The 14,776-nt window shown below is 37.6% G+C and overlaps 1 protein-coding gene across 1 annotated transcript in view; it reads right to left on the bottom strand.

The window, feature by feature from the left end:
• Window positions 1-14,776, bottom strand: part of MAGI2 (membrane associated guanylate kinase, WW and PDZ domain containing 2) — a 701,810-nt gene that overhangs the window by 31,877 nt on the left and 655,157 nt on the right. The window contains exons 19-21 of the mRNA XM_053977427.1: window positions 13,486-13,660; window positions 10,616-10,856; window positions 9,249-9,392 (exon numbers count right to left, since the gene is read on the bottom strand). Coding sequence (XP_053833402.1) covers window positions 9,249-9,392; window positions 10,616-10,856; window positions 13,486-13,660 — 560 coding nt within the window. The remainder of the gene's footprint in view (window positions 1-9,248; window positions 9,393-10,615; window positions 10,857-13,485; window positions 13,661-14,776) is intronic.

The raw sequence follows: 14,776 nt of genomic DNA on the forward strand, positions 1-14,776 counted from the left end.
ATCCTGAAAACTGCAAATTGTTCTGGTGCTTCCGCCTCCAGATGAATGTGATACATTCAGAAATGGTTTGGAGGAGGCCAGTGAGGCTGGTCAGGGGTAAAGAACAGTTCCCTTTTGATGCAAGGTGAAATAGACTGATCAGGTTCAGTACATGATATAGATCAATAGAATAAAGAATGATATGCACAATGATGAAGTAAGGCTATTATATTGTAACTACAAACAAAAAAAAGGAGATTTTTTCCAAACAGTGCAGGCACTTTAACTTGGAATCCATTGACATATTATATCTGGAATGTCAAAAGCATGAGTACATTCAAATAAGTGGTTAAAAATAGGCCTAACGCTGAGTTCTAGCATAGAAAAATATATAAACTCCTGACTGACAGTGTCTTGGATGTTATATGCAGTGAAGAATCATTTCATACTTGTCCTACATTTCTTTTCTAAGCATCCTTTACTTGTCCTTGTAGGAATGAGGATACTAGGCTGGTGGGCCATAGCAATGGGCCTCATATCTATCCTTTTACCCTTAGAGATGACCTCTCCCAGTTTCCACTTGTCATGATTCGGGAAAACACAGAAGAGAAGTCAATGCCTATGTCACTCTTGTTGCTGGACAAATTGTTTTAATTAACAGAGCAGCATCATGTGGTGTGCTCATTTGTTTTCTAACACTTGATTCTTAATTTTTAAGTTAGGGTTAATTAATTTTTTAGACCTGAAAACCTTCATAAATATTCCATAAACTCAGATTTAAATAAGATGCCTGCCTGCCAACTAAGTATTTTAGTCTTAAAATTTAATACTTAACTATTTTTATCATGATTATTAACTTGTTTTTTTTTCACAGCTGGCTTGAAAGATTTTGCTACTAGGCATAGAGTTAGAAGGATGCTTTGAATGTGCCAAACTGGATACATTTTTGTAAGAAGGATTTTAATTAAGTGTGTGAGAGGAATACTCTTTATCCTTATCTTTCTGCAAACAAATTCTTAAAAACACACACAGATTTTTGGAGAAATGCTGAATAATAGTTCACCTACAGTTAATTTGCTCTTGATTTATTAAGCTTTTATTCTGTCAAAATATATTCAGGATCCCCAAGGGCCTCGGTTTGCATTTCTTTGTTGTGCAGACAGTAGAATGTTGATCAGCTTTATGTCTGCATGTCAATATATTCTTCCTTGAGTTCTGCCAATTACACTAACCCAGAACTGAGCTCCTCTTGCCACAGGCTGGCATCCAGCTCATATGCTTGAGTATCCCAGTTGAATTCTCTGAGCTTAGATCAATCACACCTAGTCTCTCCACAAGTGAGGTTGGGCAGAGATGTATGTAGTAGGGAATTGGAGTGTGAGTTAGATTACCCCAAAGGGACATCCAGTTCAGTGGGAAAGCATAGCTAACATCTTCCTGTACTGTTTAGATGGATCACAAATCACAGAATAAATGGATGGGACTAAGAATGTCTTTATCTTTTTGTTCCATTGAAATGACAGTGTTGACATTTACTGAATGCTTATTATGAAGGTAAGATTTATATCACTGCAGAAAGTAAGCCAGGTATGCTGCAGTTTTTAAGAGTAAGTGCTACTTATGTAGAAAAGATGGGCTGCCTAACTAGCATGAATCACTCTGTGGGCATTTGTCTTCCAGATGTATGCACAAAACCTTAGTCAAGCTGCTGCTGGTGGAGTACTGTATTTTCCTGGAGTGTACTTCTGTCCCTGATGTGTGGGATTATTCCAAATATTAGTATTATATAAATTCCAAATTTTCAGAGCCTTCTCAAGCCCTCACTCATGTCAAGGGTTCAGCAGCTGAGTCCCTGTTGTGCCAGCACACCACATGGAGAAGACCTTTCTGTCTCTTAGGACCTATCACTGCTTCCCCTACCTTTGTGTTTGCTGTGATTAGAGTAGACTTGCAAAGAGGCTTCCCAGCAGCAATATCCACTTTCCTCCAATATTCTGAACATAAGATTTCACTGCTTTTTAGGACCTGGAGAACCTGAGGATTTTCATGAGTCACTCAGCAGTATGTCAGTCTTGTTCCTTCTTTTCAATCTAAAATAGGATTCTGAAGTATGCTCTATCAGAAATTAAAGATTAAACTGGTAAATCCTTCATTCATTTTTGGATGCTGGAATTGCCTTAAATGTTTATAAAAACTCATGACTGAGCAAGCTATTCCTTCATTCTTCCTGTTTTCTTGCTGCAGTTTTCTTGATTGGATAAAGAAATGTCTGTATCTGTCACCTACTCTCTTTACTGCGTGAAAACTGTTTCTCTCTATTTTCAATGCTTTTTGCTCTAATCACTCTCAAGCTGAGCTGAGCTACTTGCTAACTGTACTTACTGATTGCAATCTTAGGTATTTTCCACTACAGACTGTAGGAAATCATCCTTTAATATGGGACCAATCACTGGTGGAGCATCCCAAATAGATTCTCTGTTCTTCATTAACAAGAAATCTCAGAGGGGCTCTACTTAAGTAAGGAGTCAGTGGAGATCATGGTGGCTGCATGGCAAAGTGATGTCAAGGATTTCCATTTACTGTAGAGTAACAAATTGTTCATTCTTTTAAGCTCTGATTTGATTTGATGGTCACTGACAGAAAACAATCAGTCCTGTTGATGATCAGTGCTTTTTTCATATTTTCCCATTTTCCATATTCCTTTAGCAACAGGATTACAAACAGCTGAGATAACCCTGCAAAGACTTGGTTCTGGATGGACTGAAGAAATACAACACTAATGTATAGAGACCAGAATCACAAATGCTAGAAGGTTCCTATGTATGAAACTACAGGATCTGCATGTCGTTTCTGGTAGAAAATTTGGTTGTGCAGTAGGAATCTAACAAAATGGTATGTGGTAGTCCAGGCATTTCTGTTGGATTTTGTCACCTCTGAGATGCAAGACAACAGCAACTGAAAAATAATTTTAAAAAAGAATGAGGATATTTTGCACATGTTAATATGGACTTATAAAAAGTATCTATGGAAGCTCTATTACATCTGAGCCTCAGAAAGGGAATGATTTCTTATCTGGTGGAAACAGATGTCTGCTCTACTAAGAACCTAAAAATCAAGGGCTGAAAAAAAGGGATACAGTGATTGACTAGATGAACACCAAGCTAAATGTGTGCAATATCTAGCAATAAAGAAATGTGAAATGGAAAAAACACCATGATGAAACAATAGAAAGACTTCTGTTTTGCATGGTATAAAAGACTTTCCAAGCACTGTAGAATCCTAATTAACTCATGTCTGACTACCTATTCACTGAACCCTGAACAATTTAGGTGATTTCAGGGCGCCCTGACTTGAGATGTTTGGAAATGTCATATTGCAAGAAGACAGGTTTATGTCACCTTATTAAACTCCATGGTTGTACAGCATTTAGAGAGCCCAAATGTTTATATACCACCTAGTCCTTTTAGAAGCTTGAAGAGTCTTAATGGTAACAAATTTATTCTGTGAGACATAGTTACCTATAGCCAACTATTACATGCCACCCTACTGTTCAGAAGCCTGGACTCCAGACTTTTCAAAGGGGGCTTTAAATTATTTCTCTTATGGCTCAAGAGAGGGTTTTAATATCAGATTATGAGTTTGATAGGAGCTCTGTAACTCTTTGGCAAACAAAGAGGAAAATGTCAGTTTCGAATGTTGCTGAATGCTCATACATGGGTTTTGACAGCAGTTTTAAATCTAGTATTTATGTCCTCCATGATTTGAAACTTTAGTTCTGTTTCCTTTCAAATAAGAGACAAACTCCCTCTTTCTGCCTGCCTTTTTTGATCCCTGGCTCTTGGATACCCAAGTCTCCCCTTACGCTAGGAATAATTCTTAGTGTGAATGGGTGAAGCTTTCTGAATAATCACAAATAAGGTTGGTGTGAACTTTATTATTATGGGGAATTATTAAGTACATTAACTGCTGTGAGCATCACTGTGCTGCTCACTTGACAAGATGGAGCAACCAAGCAAGGCCACACAGACTCTTATGCAACAACACAGAAGCTCATAATTGACACTATAGGAGCCTCCTGTCCATTGTGCCTGGTTTTACCTCCAGCTGTGTACAACTGAAACAAAAGAGGGATGCAAACCACAGAAATGCAACAAACAGGAAAAAGGACTGAAGAGTCAAAGCAGAACTGCAGAGCATGAAAGATACAGAATTCTGCTGTGCCTGGATTTCAGATGTCTGTCCTGCCAAAATATAAGAAAAATATGCAATAAAATGAGAAAAATAATGTAGCATAAGGAGACATGAGGAAGCTGGAGATAGGGCTAAATGGTGCATGAGGACTGAGAAAAATGAGTTGACAAGACAATGAAACTAGAGATGTCAGAGATGAGATGTATGGCTTTTGTGGAAGATGTGAAAAAAGGATGTAGCTCACAAAGTGACAAAATGACACAGATGTACACCGTCTACAAAAAAGCACATTTCACCCTCATTCTTCAAGAATTTAATGTTATTCTGTACCTTTGCAGCCCTCAGCTACAGGCTCTTTGTTTGACACTGGTTTCAATGAACATGCTGGCTTCTGGAGATATCATTCAAAGCAATAAGAGATGTGTTGATCATATCTCATGTCTAGCAAACACTACGTCCATGTTTAACAATCCCCCTGAGAGCAGTAAGGAACTTATCCCTTCCTTCTAAGACAGGAAGGGATAGAGATCTGCAAGCAGAGCTCTGCCAATCATTGTCCTCAGCATGAGGCAAGAATAAAACATAAGTTAGCATGAGCCTTATCTAAATAGACCTGTAAAATTGTTTCCAGTAGTGTCTGAATCTTCAAAGGCTGTGGGGACGGTGCTTCACATTGTCTGTGTTATGTCCCTTGTCTCTGGTGACAGATTCAACTCAATATGACTGTCAGTGACAGTGTATGTGCCATGTTCTTCCCTACTCTGAGAATGGGCCTTGCAGCTTTATTCTTAATATTGCCATCACCAACTAGTTTCAGTGTTTTTCCCTGATGTTTAGGATTGCTTGAGAAATGGAATCCTGATGTGCTGAGACGTCTGACAGTCTGGAAAAAGATAACAAAGGCACTAATAGTTCTCCAAACTTTTTTCATGGTTATTTTAATGCGTCCTTGTCTTATGGAGCACAGACATATATAGGTTTTTCAGAATTTGCCACTGTAGCTTGCTCTCTGCTCAGCTGTCAGAATTAAGTCAGTATTTAAATATATTAGATACATTCTATATATCTATATAAAACACATTGTCAGTATTTAATTCCAGTGTAGTGATGAGGTTCTCCCTTACAGCAGTCTCCTGTGAGGAGCTGCCACATATTTTTATCCATAAATTGCAGTAAAGTCTTGCCACAGTTAATTGTGGTGTTTGGCCTGACATATGATTTTATATGAAGCTGCCCTTATGGCTGTGGGTCTCCAACACTGGTTGAGAATAGTTTAACAACCACGTGGGCAGAGGATGCATGCAAATAATATTTCCTGTAGGCCTCTGGGTCCTTTGATGGGCATTTCCTTCCCATGTCCAGTGATAAATGAATCCAAGTTAAACTAAGATATATGCTTGGGCTTTCTGCAGAGTCTATGGGCTCAGATAAAAGTCTCAGTGCATGTGAAGGTGCCATGACAAGACCATGAAAGTTTAAACCTGCTTTTAAGGGAATAATTTGTTGAACCTCATGATTTAATGCTGTGTCTATCTAGGCTGGTAGAAAGGGATCCCTGAGTAGAAAACTGATGAACTTTGTATGACATCAACTCAGTGCTCTTACACCTTTCCAGTTCCCAGAACAATTCTGCAGAAATTCAAAATAGAAAACTTCATCTGTCATGAAGTGCAATCAAAGACTATTTTAGATCTTGTACTCCTAAAACAGGGTGTTCCTTGGTGAATTTGTTCACAATAAAAACACAATGTGCCTAGCATGCCATCCCCAGTAGGAAGGGAGAACAGAATAATAATCCAATTATGATTGGAAATGGTGATAATGAACTTCATAAAATCTTCTTCTTTCTTACATCAATATTTACAAATCCAGAGAGTTTTGGCAGGGCCAGTGGAAGATCATCGCTTCTTGGGCTTGTTCTATGAGTCTGTTCTCTGTCTGCTCACAAGTCCCACCAAAGTTCATAAAAGCCTGAAGATCAAACTGAAATTTTCATAAGGATGTACTGATTTTGATGTCACTTTCTTAATCTTGTTTTATCATTGCTTTCTTGTTTAATTTCTTTTTGCTATTATTGGCATATTGTACTCCTTCCATACTTACCTTCCTCAATAATGGATCTACTTTTTTTCTTTTACAAGAGATAGCTCCATTCCAATTCTTTACATCTCTTTTCCTATAATCATAAGTTTTACTCTAATATCCTCTGCCTCTGTAATGCCTAACACTTTTACATGTATTTAGACCTAAGAACCTTTTGAATGTATGGTGATGGACCCTCAGATTTTTTTAACACATGTCCAAGTGGAATATAGCTATTGGGACTCATTCTAACACTGTGGTTTTGCAGTGCCCACTAATAGAGTAAACACACAGACTTTGACTTCCTCACCCAGAGCTGTTTTCAGTTTGAGTTTTCATTTCTTCAATTATACAATTTTATAAAACCACTAGTATAGCTTCAGCTCTATTACTTTAAGGTAATTATTTTATTTATTTCTGTAAAATAGGGAGCTTTGTATCAATATGACTGAATCTCTATCGGGACTTTTGCTGGCTATATGTAGATTGAATACAAAAAGTTATTTGTGGAATATGTTTGCTTATTACATCTAAGTGCCCTAGAGGTAACATGTTTCATTATATGATCTATTTTTTACAACAACTTATCTGGTTTTATTTTTCTCTTCTTGGTTTTGTGACTGGGAATAGGGCTGGAGTTATGTGTATTGTTTCCTTTCATAAGCATGACCTCCACCTTGTGCTATCTGCTTCAATGTTTCTCTGTAAAGTTTCAGTTAAATTAAAGAAGGTTGTTCAAGGAGGAAGAAACAGCAAGCAAAACAATAATGGAGACAAGTAAGTCATCAGAATGACTCTTAGCTGGAAAGTATTCTGGTAAGATCCTACCACAAAAGCACGGTTTGCTATCCTCAGTGCTGAAAGCCTAGGCTCAGAGAATCATGTTTTTAAGAACAATGGCATCTAAAGCAAGAAGCATTGCCCTGATTTTTGCATGTTTTGCTGCAGAGATGCACTCTCTGTGAAACAGAGAGATACAGAGATGCAACAACCAGCCAAGAAGGGTGAATGAACCTGCATTATTAACAGCTGATGTAAACGAAGGCAAGGAAATGTGGGTACAGAACTCTGCTTCCTTTGCCCACCTTCCTATGTAATATATTTCTTTCAACAATATTTCTTTTTCTTTTGCTTCTATTTTTTTCTATTTTTGTTTTGAAGCTGTTTCTTGAGCTTCTGCTGTCCATCAGTCACAGGTCACTGAATATAAAAATCTTTCATGTTCCAAACCCATTTGTCAGGTTAAAATGTCTGTGAGGCAGGAGAATAAAAGAGAACACTCAGTGACAAGGATGCATGGTAGAACTGGTTCTAAAGAATGATGCTTTTAAAAGGGAGAAAAATCCCCAATTACAGCTATCTGGTCAGAATAACACTTATTATGTTAGGCTCTATGTTGTGGCCACTACAATGAAAAAGCTTTAAACCAAGATATTTTAGGAACTATTTTAGCATTATTCATTAAAGCATACAGAACTTTTCCTAATGCAATTGAAAAAAACACAATCCATATTCATGTTAAATATTTTCTATATTTTGGCTATTCACAGAGTGAATAATCTAACTTCATTCCTTAGTACTAGTTTGTTTAAATGGTGCACAGATTTGAATGTTCATTTTCTACCTAATACAGGCTATTATTTGAAATGAACCCTCTTCAAAGGTGTTCTTTTATTTTTTCTGTATTCTTAGCCATATGTTTCCAAATATGTGGTTCCAGAGCTTATAAAAAGCACAGCTTTTTCTCTGTCTTTAATCACATTATAGCTACTAATGTACATCTTGCATATGGCTTCTCATTAAGAGCAGCAGACAATGATAATACTAAAATAAAGGAAAGAATGAAGACCAGAGAAGATATTCTAAAGCTAAAGTTCCAGCTGCAGCACAAAATCACCTGTATTTCACACAAAAAATGCAGTGGGAGTATATCTCCATTATCAGTTGCCTCCCTGACTGCCCCACTGGCCTTCCTGACACAGGAACTGCTTTTGTTGATGCTGCCAGTGCCAGGGGCTTGCACTCCATGATACAACTGAGGACTAACTGAATTTTGCAATTCTACCAAGTGGCCAAGTTAAGAGTCATTTGAAACACAGCAAAACTCCTGAGCTATACACAGAAAGACAGTGCTCTTCCAGTAAGACATCAAATTTGATCAGATTGTTTAGGCTGTGAAACAGAATAAGTGCAACAACCATGACATTTGTAAAATCTGTTCTTACCACTGTACAGAACACAATTTTCATTTTCCATCTTTGAAATTAAATATTAGTTGATCATGACTGCACTAATTAGATACATAAACAACTTTTTATACTGACTCTTGGTAGTCTTGCCTATATTTTTTCCTTCTCCTTTTTCTGTACTCACAATTCTGCAAAGTATCAGCAGGCCTGGATGAATTTATACCTTGTCTTTATCACAACTGGACAGATTGAAGTCTCTATTTTTGATTAGGTTATTTTTCCTGTATAGACTGTGTGTTTGTGCTTTTTTTAAACCATGATCCCTACAAACAAGATTAAGATCAATAAACAAATTTAGCAAACAATACAAAGGTGACTTGCTTAAATTAGTAAAACACAGATAAGGGCTTTGGTTTCATAATTATCTAATACATGTCCTATAGTGATCACTTTGCTTTTGAGATTAGAGACCTAAAAGTTAATTCTGTAATTATTATCTAAGAAACACCAAACTTTGTCTGAGATTTTTAAGTTGCTTAGATAAGAGTGAAAATAATAATGACGAAAATTTATAACATGGTAAAGGTATTATCAGCCAGAAGTAATAATTTATTTGTGAAGAAACTACAGGGGTCTACTATATGTATCAATTAATTTCTTGAATGCTTACAGAATGAGCTTATTTTATAAGAGGTATTTGGCATTATTTTAAAAAATCTGATCAGAGGTGAAAAAAGCGCTTTCTCTCTGACCCCATCACCCCAACACCAAATGTCGAAAAAAAATGTCACAATGTATTTTACTTACCCTCATCCTTCCATTTCTTACTGCTGGTCCATCTTCTGCTAGCCTCAACACATACAAATCCATTTTGTACTCCCTTCCTCCTCGGATACTAAACCCAAATCCTTTGGCTCCTTTCTCCAAATCAACAGTGAAATAATCAAAGTCCTGTACAAACAAATACAAAATGAAAGAATTAACTATATGGGCATTGTGGTATACATTCAAGAAAACTTTAAAATTGATCTCTTCAAATACGTATTGATCCACTTTGATATAAGCAAAGGTCCATAGAGAGGTCTGGGAGGGAAATTTTGATGTAGCTTCTGATCCATTGTCAGCCAAGAGTGCAAGATCCATGGGAGCAGGAGAAAAGAAAGAGAAAGCTTGGGTTGTGCAGTCTACTGATTAGAGAATTAAACTGGAGGTGCTAGGAAACAGCCAACCCAAGCATTGCTCTAGATGCTAAGAAGCATCTTATAAGGTATGCACATGGGGATAGAGATTTGCTATTTAGATACTGAAATGCACAGTATTTTCATAAGGTTCTCTGGATCCCATTTAGGAATTTCACTATTTTTCTTGATATGGTTTACGGGTCTGGTTTTGAAAATATGGACATAAAAACCACCTATACATGGTTCTAGCATATAGTGTCCAGAAGTTTACAGTCTCCTATCTAATACTTTTTGACCTCTGTTTTTCCTGCCTTTATGTAAGGAGAAAGGAAGGTCTTTTTCAAAGTCTGAACTTTCAGCTAAATCCTCAAACTTCAAACCTGTCAGTAAATATCTGTCATCAGAGGAATCTTGTCCAAGGTACCATAACTCTTCATCTAACTCATCATCTCTTTGAATTTGTCAGATCATGCTTGATGTCAAAGAAACTAGTTGCATGGGCTAGTTTCTACTCATCCAAACTCTTACCAACAGAAATTTAATTTTATAACTCAGGATTTTCATTCCTTTATTTATTTATTCCAATTAGATAAAATCTTAATTTTCAATAATGTAGAAATGCAGTCTGACCTAAGAACACCCACTGTTTGATCAATATGTCCCAAGAATGAAAAAAACTCCTCAGCTGATGACAACGCTTTTTATGTTAGAATTTTTGTTTCAACTCTCCAGTACCTTAAAAATGGCATTCATTTAATATTACAGCCACACAATTATAAATGCAATGTTAATTTACAGATCACACAGTTATACATTAATATTAATGGCTTGGAAGTAATTTCCTCTACAGAGAAGTAGTAACTCAGAGTAAAACCCTTTAATGTGCCTTTTCCTTCCACAGTGGCATCTTCCTTACCAACACCCATGACCTGTCCCTACTGATCCTGCTGCCTTCTGTGTAGGAAGGAGTGCTCTGAGCGTGGCTGCCTGTACCTGGGGCTGCCTGTACTCGGACAGGGGGAACTGCCTGGTGTCGGGGGAGTGCTGCCTGTAGTCCATCAGCGGGGGCTGCCTGTAGTCGAGCGGCGGTGGCTGCTGGTAATCCATCACCGGGGGGTGCCGGTAGTCCAGCGGGGGCTGCCGGTAGTCCGTGGAGGATTGCCTGTAGTCTGTAAACGGGGGTTGCCGGATGTCAGGTTTCACATCCTGCCTGGCTTTTACTTCTGACCTGTAACTGAGGAAGGCACAATGGCTCAGTTTCAGACAGTAGCAGACCATTAGGAATATGCACTGCATGCAATACTGAGGAGTGAAAGCCAGATGCTTGGCTGCAAAATTGCATGGAACAAATGTTCACAGAGAAGCAAAACTCTCAAGGGTAAACAGTCGAGGCATCCGAAAACAGTGAGCGCTTTTGAAACATGGGCATAAGCAATTTTCCCTCAGGTCATACTATGCAATTTTCCAGCTTGTATCCGTGACATCAGGAGTAGACTCAAAGGGACAGGAACAGAAAAAGCATCTTGATTCCCACTTTGCCTATAATGAAGATGAAACTACATGTGAAAACACCCATTATACTCACTACAAAATAATTCACTGAGTTTATAAAGTGTTTTTTTCCAAAATTAATATTTCTATTGAATAAGTGGAATATCAGTCCAGTGTATATCCCCTTTCACCGACATAAAATATTATTGTGAGCTTCTTAAGGTTAAAAAAGGATAAATTCTTTGTCTTAACTGTTACCTTTTTAATGAAAGGCATTCTTTGATATAACATCTGTTAATATAGTGTGCATTATTTTTATTGTACACTCCCTATGATGCTATCTGGACAAAAGCTATGTCAGTAAATTCATGTCAGTAGTTATGCACAGAAATATCACAAGGTGAAAAGAAAGTAAATTTGGTTATAATGAATTAATAACAAGTAAAATATTGCTTTAGCTGGTAAATGGTTACAGGGAGATGGGTCCTAAAATTTGAAAGAAAATGTGACTTTCTAAGATACAGTGCCTAGTTATTTACTTTATTCAGAGTGGAATTTCCCTTAGCACATGGAAATCAGCACATAATGGCACTTCAGGGTGAAGTAAAGAACATTCCTTATGGCAAAATTCCCTACCTCAGCCATGTGGTGTGCTAAAGAGGCACAAAGAAAGTCCTGAACACTTTTAGCAAGGTAATTCTGTAATAGTGGTTTAGGTTATATTTTAACAAAAATGTTCACAGAGTGGATATTCTTACACTCTTCCCTAGGTGCCAAAGGAAATATTTCTTTCCTGTACAGGAAATAGACATTTCAAATTCTGCTTTAATAATGGACTGGCTGTTTTCAGTCAACCAAGGGACCATGTCTGTTCATGGACACATACAGATCCAGATAAGCATATAGCCTTTGAAAGTGATTTTGAAATGCACTTATTGATTACAAAAATTACACTCTGGAAAAATGACAGCAGTGTTTTTAGTTATGTTGATTTATATATAAAAAGGTAATCTGAATCTAAATGTTTCAAATTGTCTGATATGTTTCAAAATTTCATTAATTTATTAATGTAGTTGCTGTGAAATTATGGCTAACCTTCCTACACAATAGTTTTAATGATCTGAATGTCTAACCAGACACAAAAAAAAAATAGAACTATTTTCCTTTGATGTTTCTGACAAGATTAAAATAGACTGATGCCACGATTAGTAAGACCTGCATGCATACATTCAAGTCTCTTTCTTTCTTTACTCAGTATTATGATCCTGTAAAAAGAAGATGGAGGACAAACTTACTGTGATACTGAGCCTTAATATTGGAAGTAAAAAAAAAAACTAGTTAATATTCCTAAGAGTTTTAAAATCTTATTTTGGTAAAGAAACAATGTATGAGGCTGTACAAACAAGCTGTAATCTAGCTTATGAAATCTAGTGGAAAATAATACTGAGCAAGAGTTGACCTTTTTCTGAAATAAGAATCACCTTTAGTCAGGTTCCCAATATATGGCCACAGCTGCATTTCAGAAGATGATGTTTTTATTCACAGATGGAGGTACTGTAATTTTTTCTGAATATGTAAATGGTGACATGAGCAATTAGAGCTTACACCTTTCAGTAAAGTTATTACAAAATTTCTTTCTGGAACTTTAATTAATACAGTTTTCTGCTCCCATCTGAAAATTCCCAATTTAACAGATATTTAATACTGACTTTCAATAGTATGAAATGACTTTTGTGAAAACTTTGTATTGAATTTTGTCAGAAACATATGTCTTCTAGGAGGGGATCGCTTTTGGAGAAAGTACCCAATGAAATATAAGGCAAAGTAATTTTCACAGTATGACTAACTGAAAGAAAATAATTCTGGGCAAATGAAAGTACTACATCTGTTAAGCAAGGAGAATTAGAGGATGTAGTGTCTGAATCATAAGTCAACTCAAGTCTTTCCAGAAGAGAAAAGTTACAATCCTGTTGCTAGCATCATTTGGGGAAGAGGATCTTGATGATATGTGTTGTTTACTGAAATTAGCATAAAGACAGTCAGTGCAATCAGCCTCGTTTAACAGGCTAAAAAATAATACAAAGACTAAACAGTGTTGATTGGAGGTCACAGAAACTTGTGTCATACCACAGCCTGTGTGTGCTTTTTATATAAACAGCATTTAATACAGCTGGCCAGAAAATTTTTGTCCCCCTACCATTCCATTTCCATTACAGATAAATCTGCTAATGTATATGCATAAATTACATATGAGAAATTGGCTGGTAAATGATACACCAGAGATTAAACCCACCGTAAAAATATCTTCCTACACTCCAGACTAACATACAAGGAAAAAAAAAAAAAAAAAGACCATTGAGAAAATGCAAAACCTGTTCTCGTGGCCCTGTGGCTGGAGGGGCTGTGGAGGTGGAGGCTGGGTCACGGGGCTGTGCTGGGCCACGGGGCTCTGCTGCGCCAGGGGACTCTGCTGGGCCATGGGGCTGTGCTGCTGGGCCATGGGGCTCTGCTTCTCCGAGCTGGGGGCCGAGGCTGGGCTGTTCAGCTCTGCATAATGGGGAGATAGAGATTAAAGACCTGTTACAGTACAGCATTTAATAAAGGGCAAAGGTACACAATAATAATTTTTGGTCACACGTTACGTCTGCAAATTTATTCTTTGTCGCTTTTACTCTCTCAGGTTGTAATTAGATTTTAAGACATTTGAACCTAATGGTTTCCTTTTGATAGTTTGTGGGATCCAAAATCTTGGTGACTTCTATAATTCTGGTTGACACTGTCATTATTTAAAACACAATTGAACAAGGGAAATTGCTTCCATGTTTCACATATTCTTTTAAAGCACAGAATTACTGATCACAGAATGACAGAATGATAGAATCATGGAGTCACAGAACAGCCTGGGTTGGAATGACACTTAAAGACTGTTTAGTCCAACGCCCCTGCAATGAACAGGGATATCATCAACAAGACCAAGTTGCTCAGAGGCCTGTCCAACCTGGGCTTGAATTTTGACAGGAATGCCAGGATGGGGCATCTACCACCTCTCTGGGCAACTTGTTCTAGTGTTTCATTACCCTCATCATAAAAAAAGAAAAATCTCTTTTTTATATCTGTCTGAATCTACCCTTTTTTCGTTCAAAGCTGTAAGATCACTTGTCCTATCACAACAGGCCCTGCTAAAAAGTCTATGGCCATATTTCTTATAAGCCCCCTTTAAGTACTGGAAGGTGAGAATAAGGTCTCCTTGGAGCCTTGTCTTCTCCAGACTGAACAACACCAATTCACTCAGCCTCTCCTCATAGAAGAGACGTTCCAGCCCTCTGATCATCTTCATGACCTTCCTTTGGACTGCTTCCAACACGTCCAGAGGACCCCACAGCTGGATTCAGAACTCCAGGCTGGGTCTCATGAGAGCACAGTAGAGGGGCAGAATCACCTCCCTCAACCTGCTCATCCATTGAACAGTCCCCTCATCAAATTCATCTCTCTCCACTTTAGAGAGAAGGATGCTGTGGGGTACCATGTCAAAGGCCTTACAGAGGTCCAGATAGGTGAGATGTACAGCTCCTCCCTTGTCCATTGTTGCCCACTGATGTAGTTACTCTATTGTAGAAGGCCACTAGGTTAGTCAGGCAGGACTTATTCTTGGTAAAGCTGTGC

Source organism: Vidua macroura, chromosome 5 (genome assembly GCF_024509145.1).
Source record: "Vidua macroura isolate BioBank_ID:100142 chromosome 5, ASM2450914v1, whole genome shotgun sequence".
In the NCBI taxonomy this organism is placed as follows: Eukaryota; Metazoa; Chordata; class Aves; order Passeriformes; family Viduidae; genus Vidua; species Vidua macroura.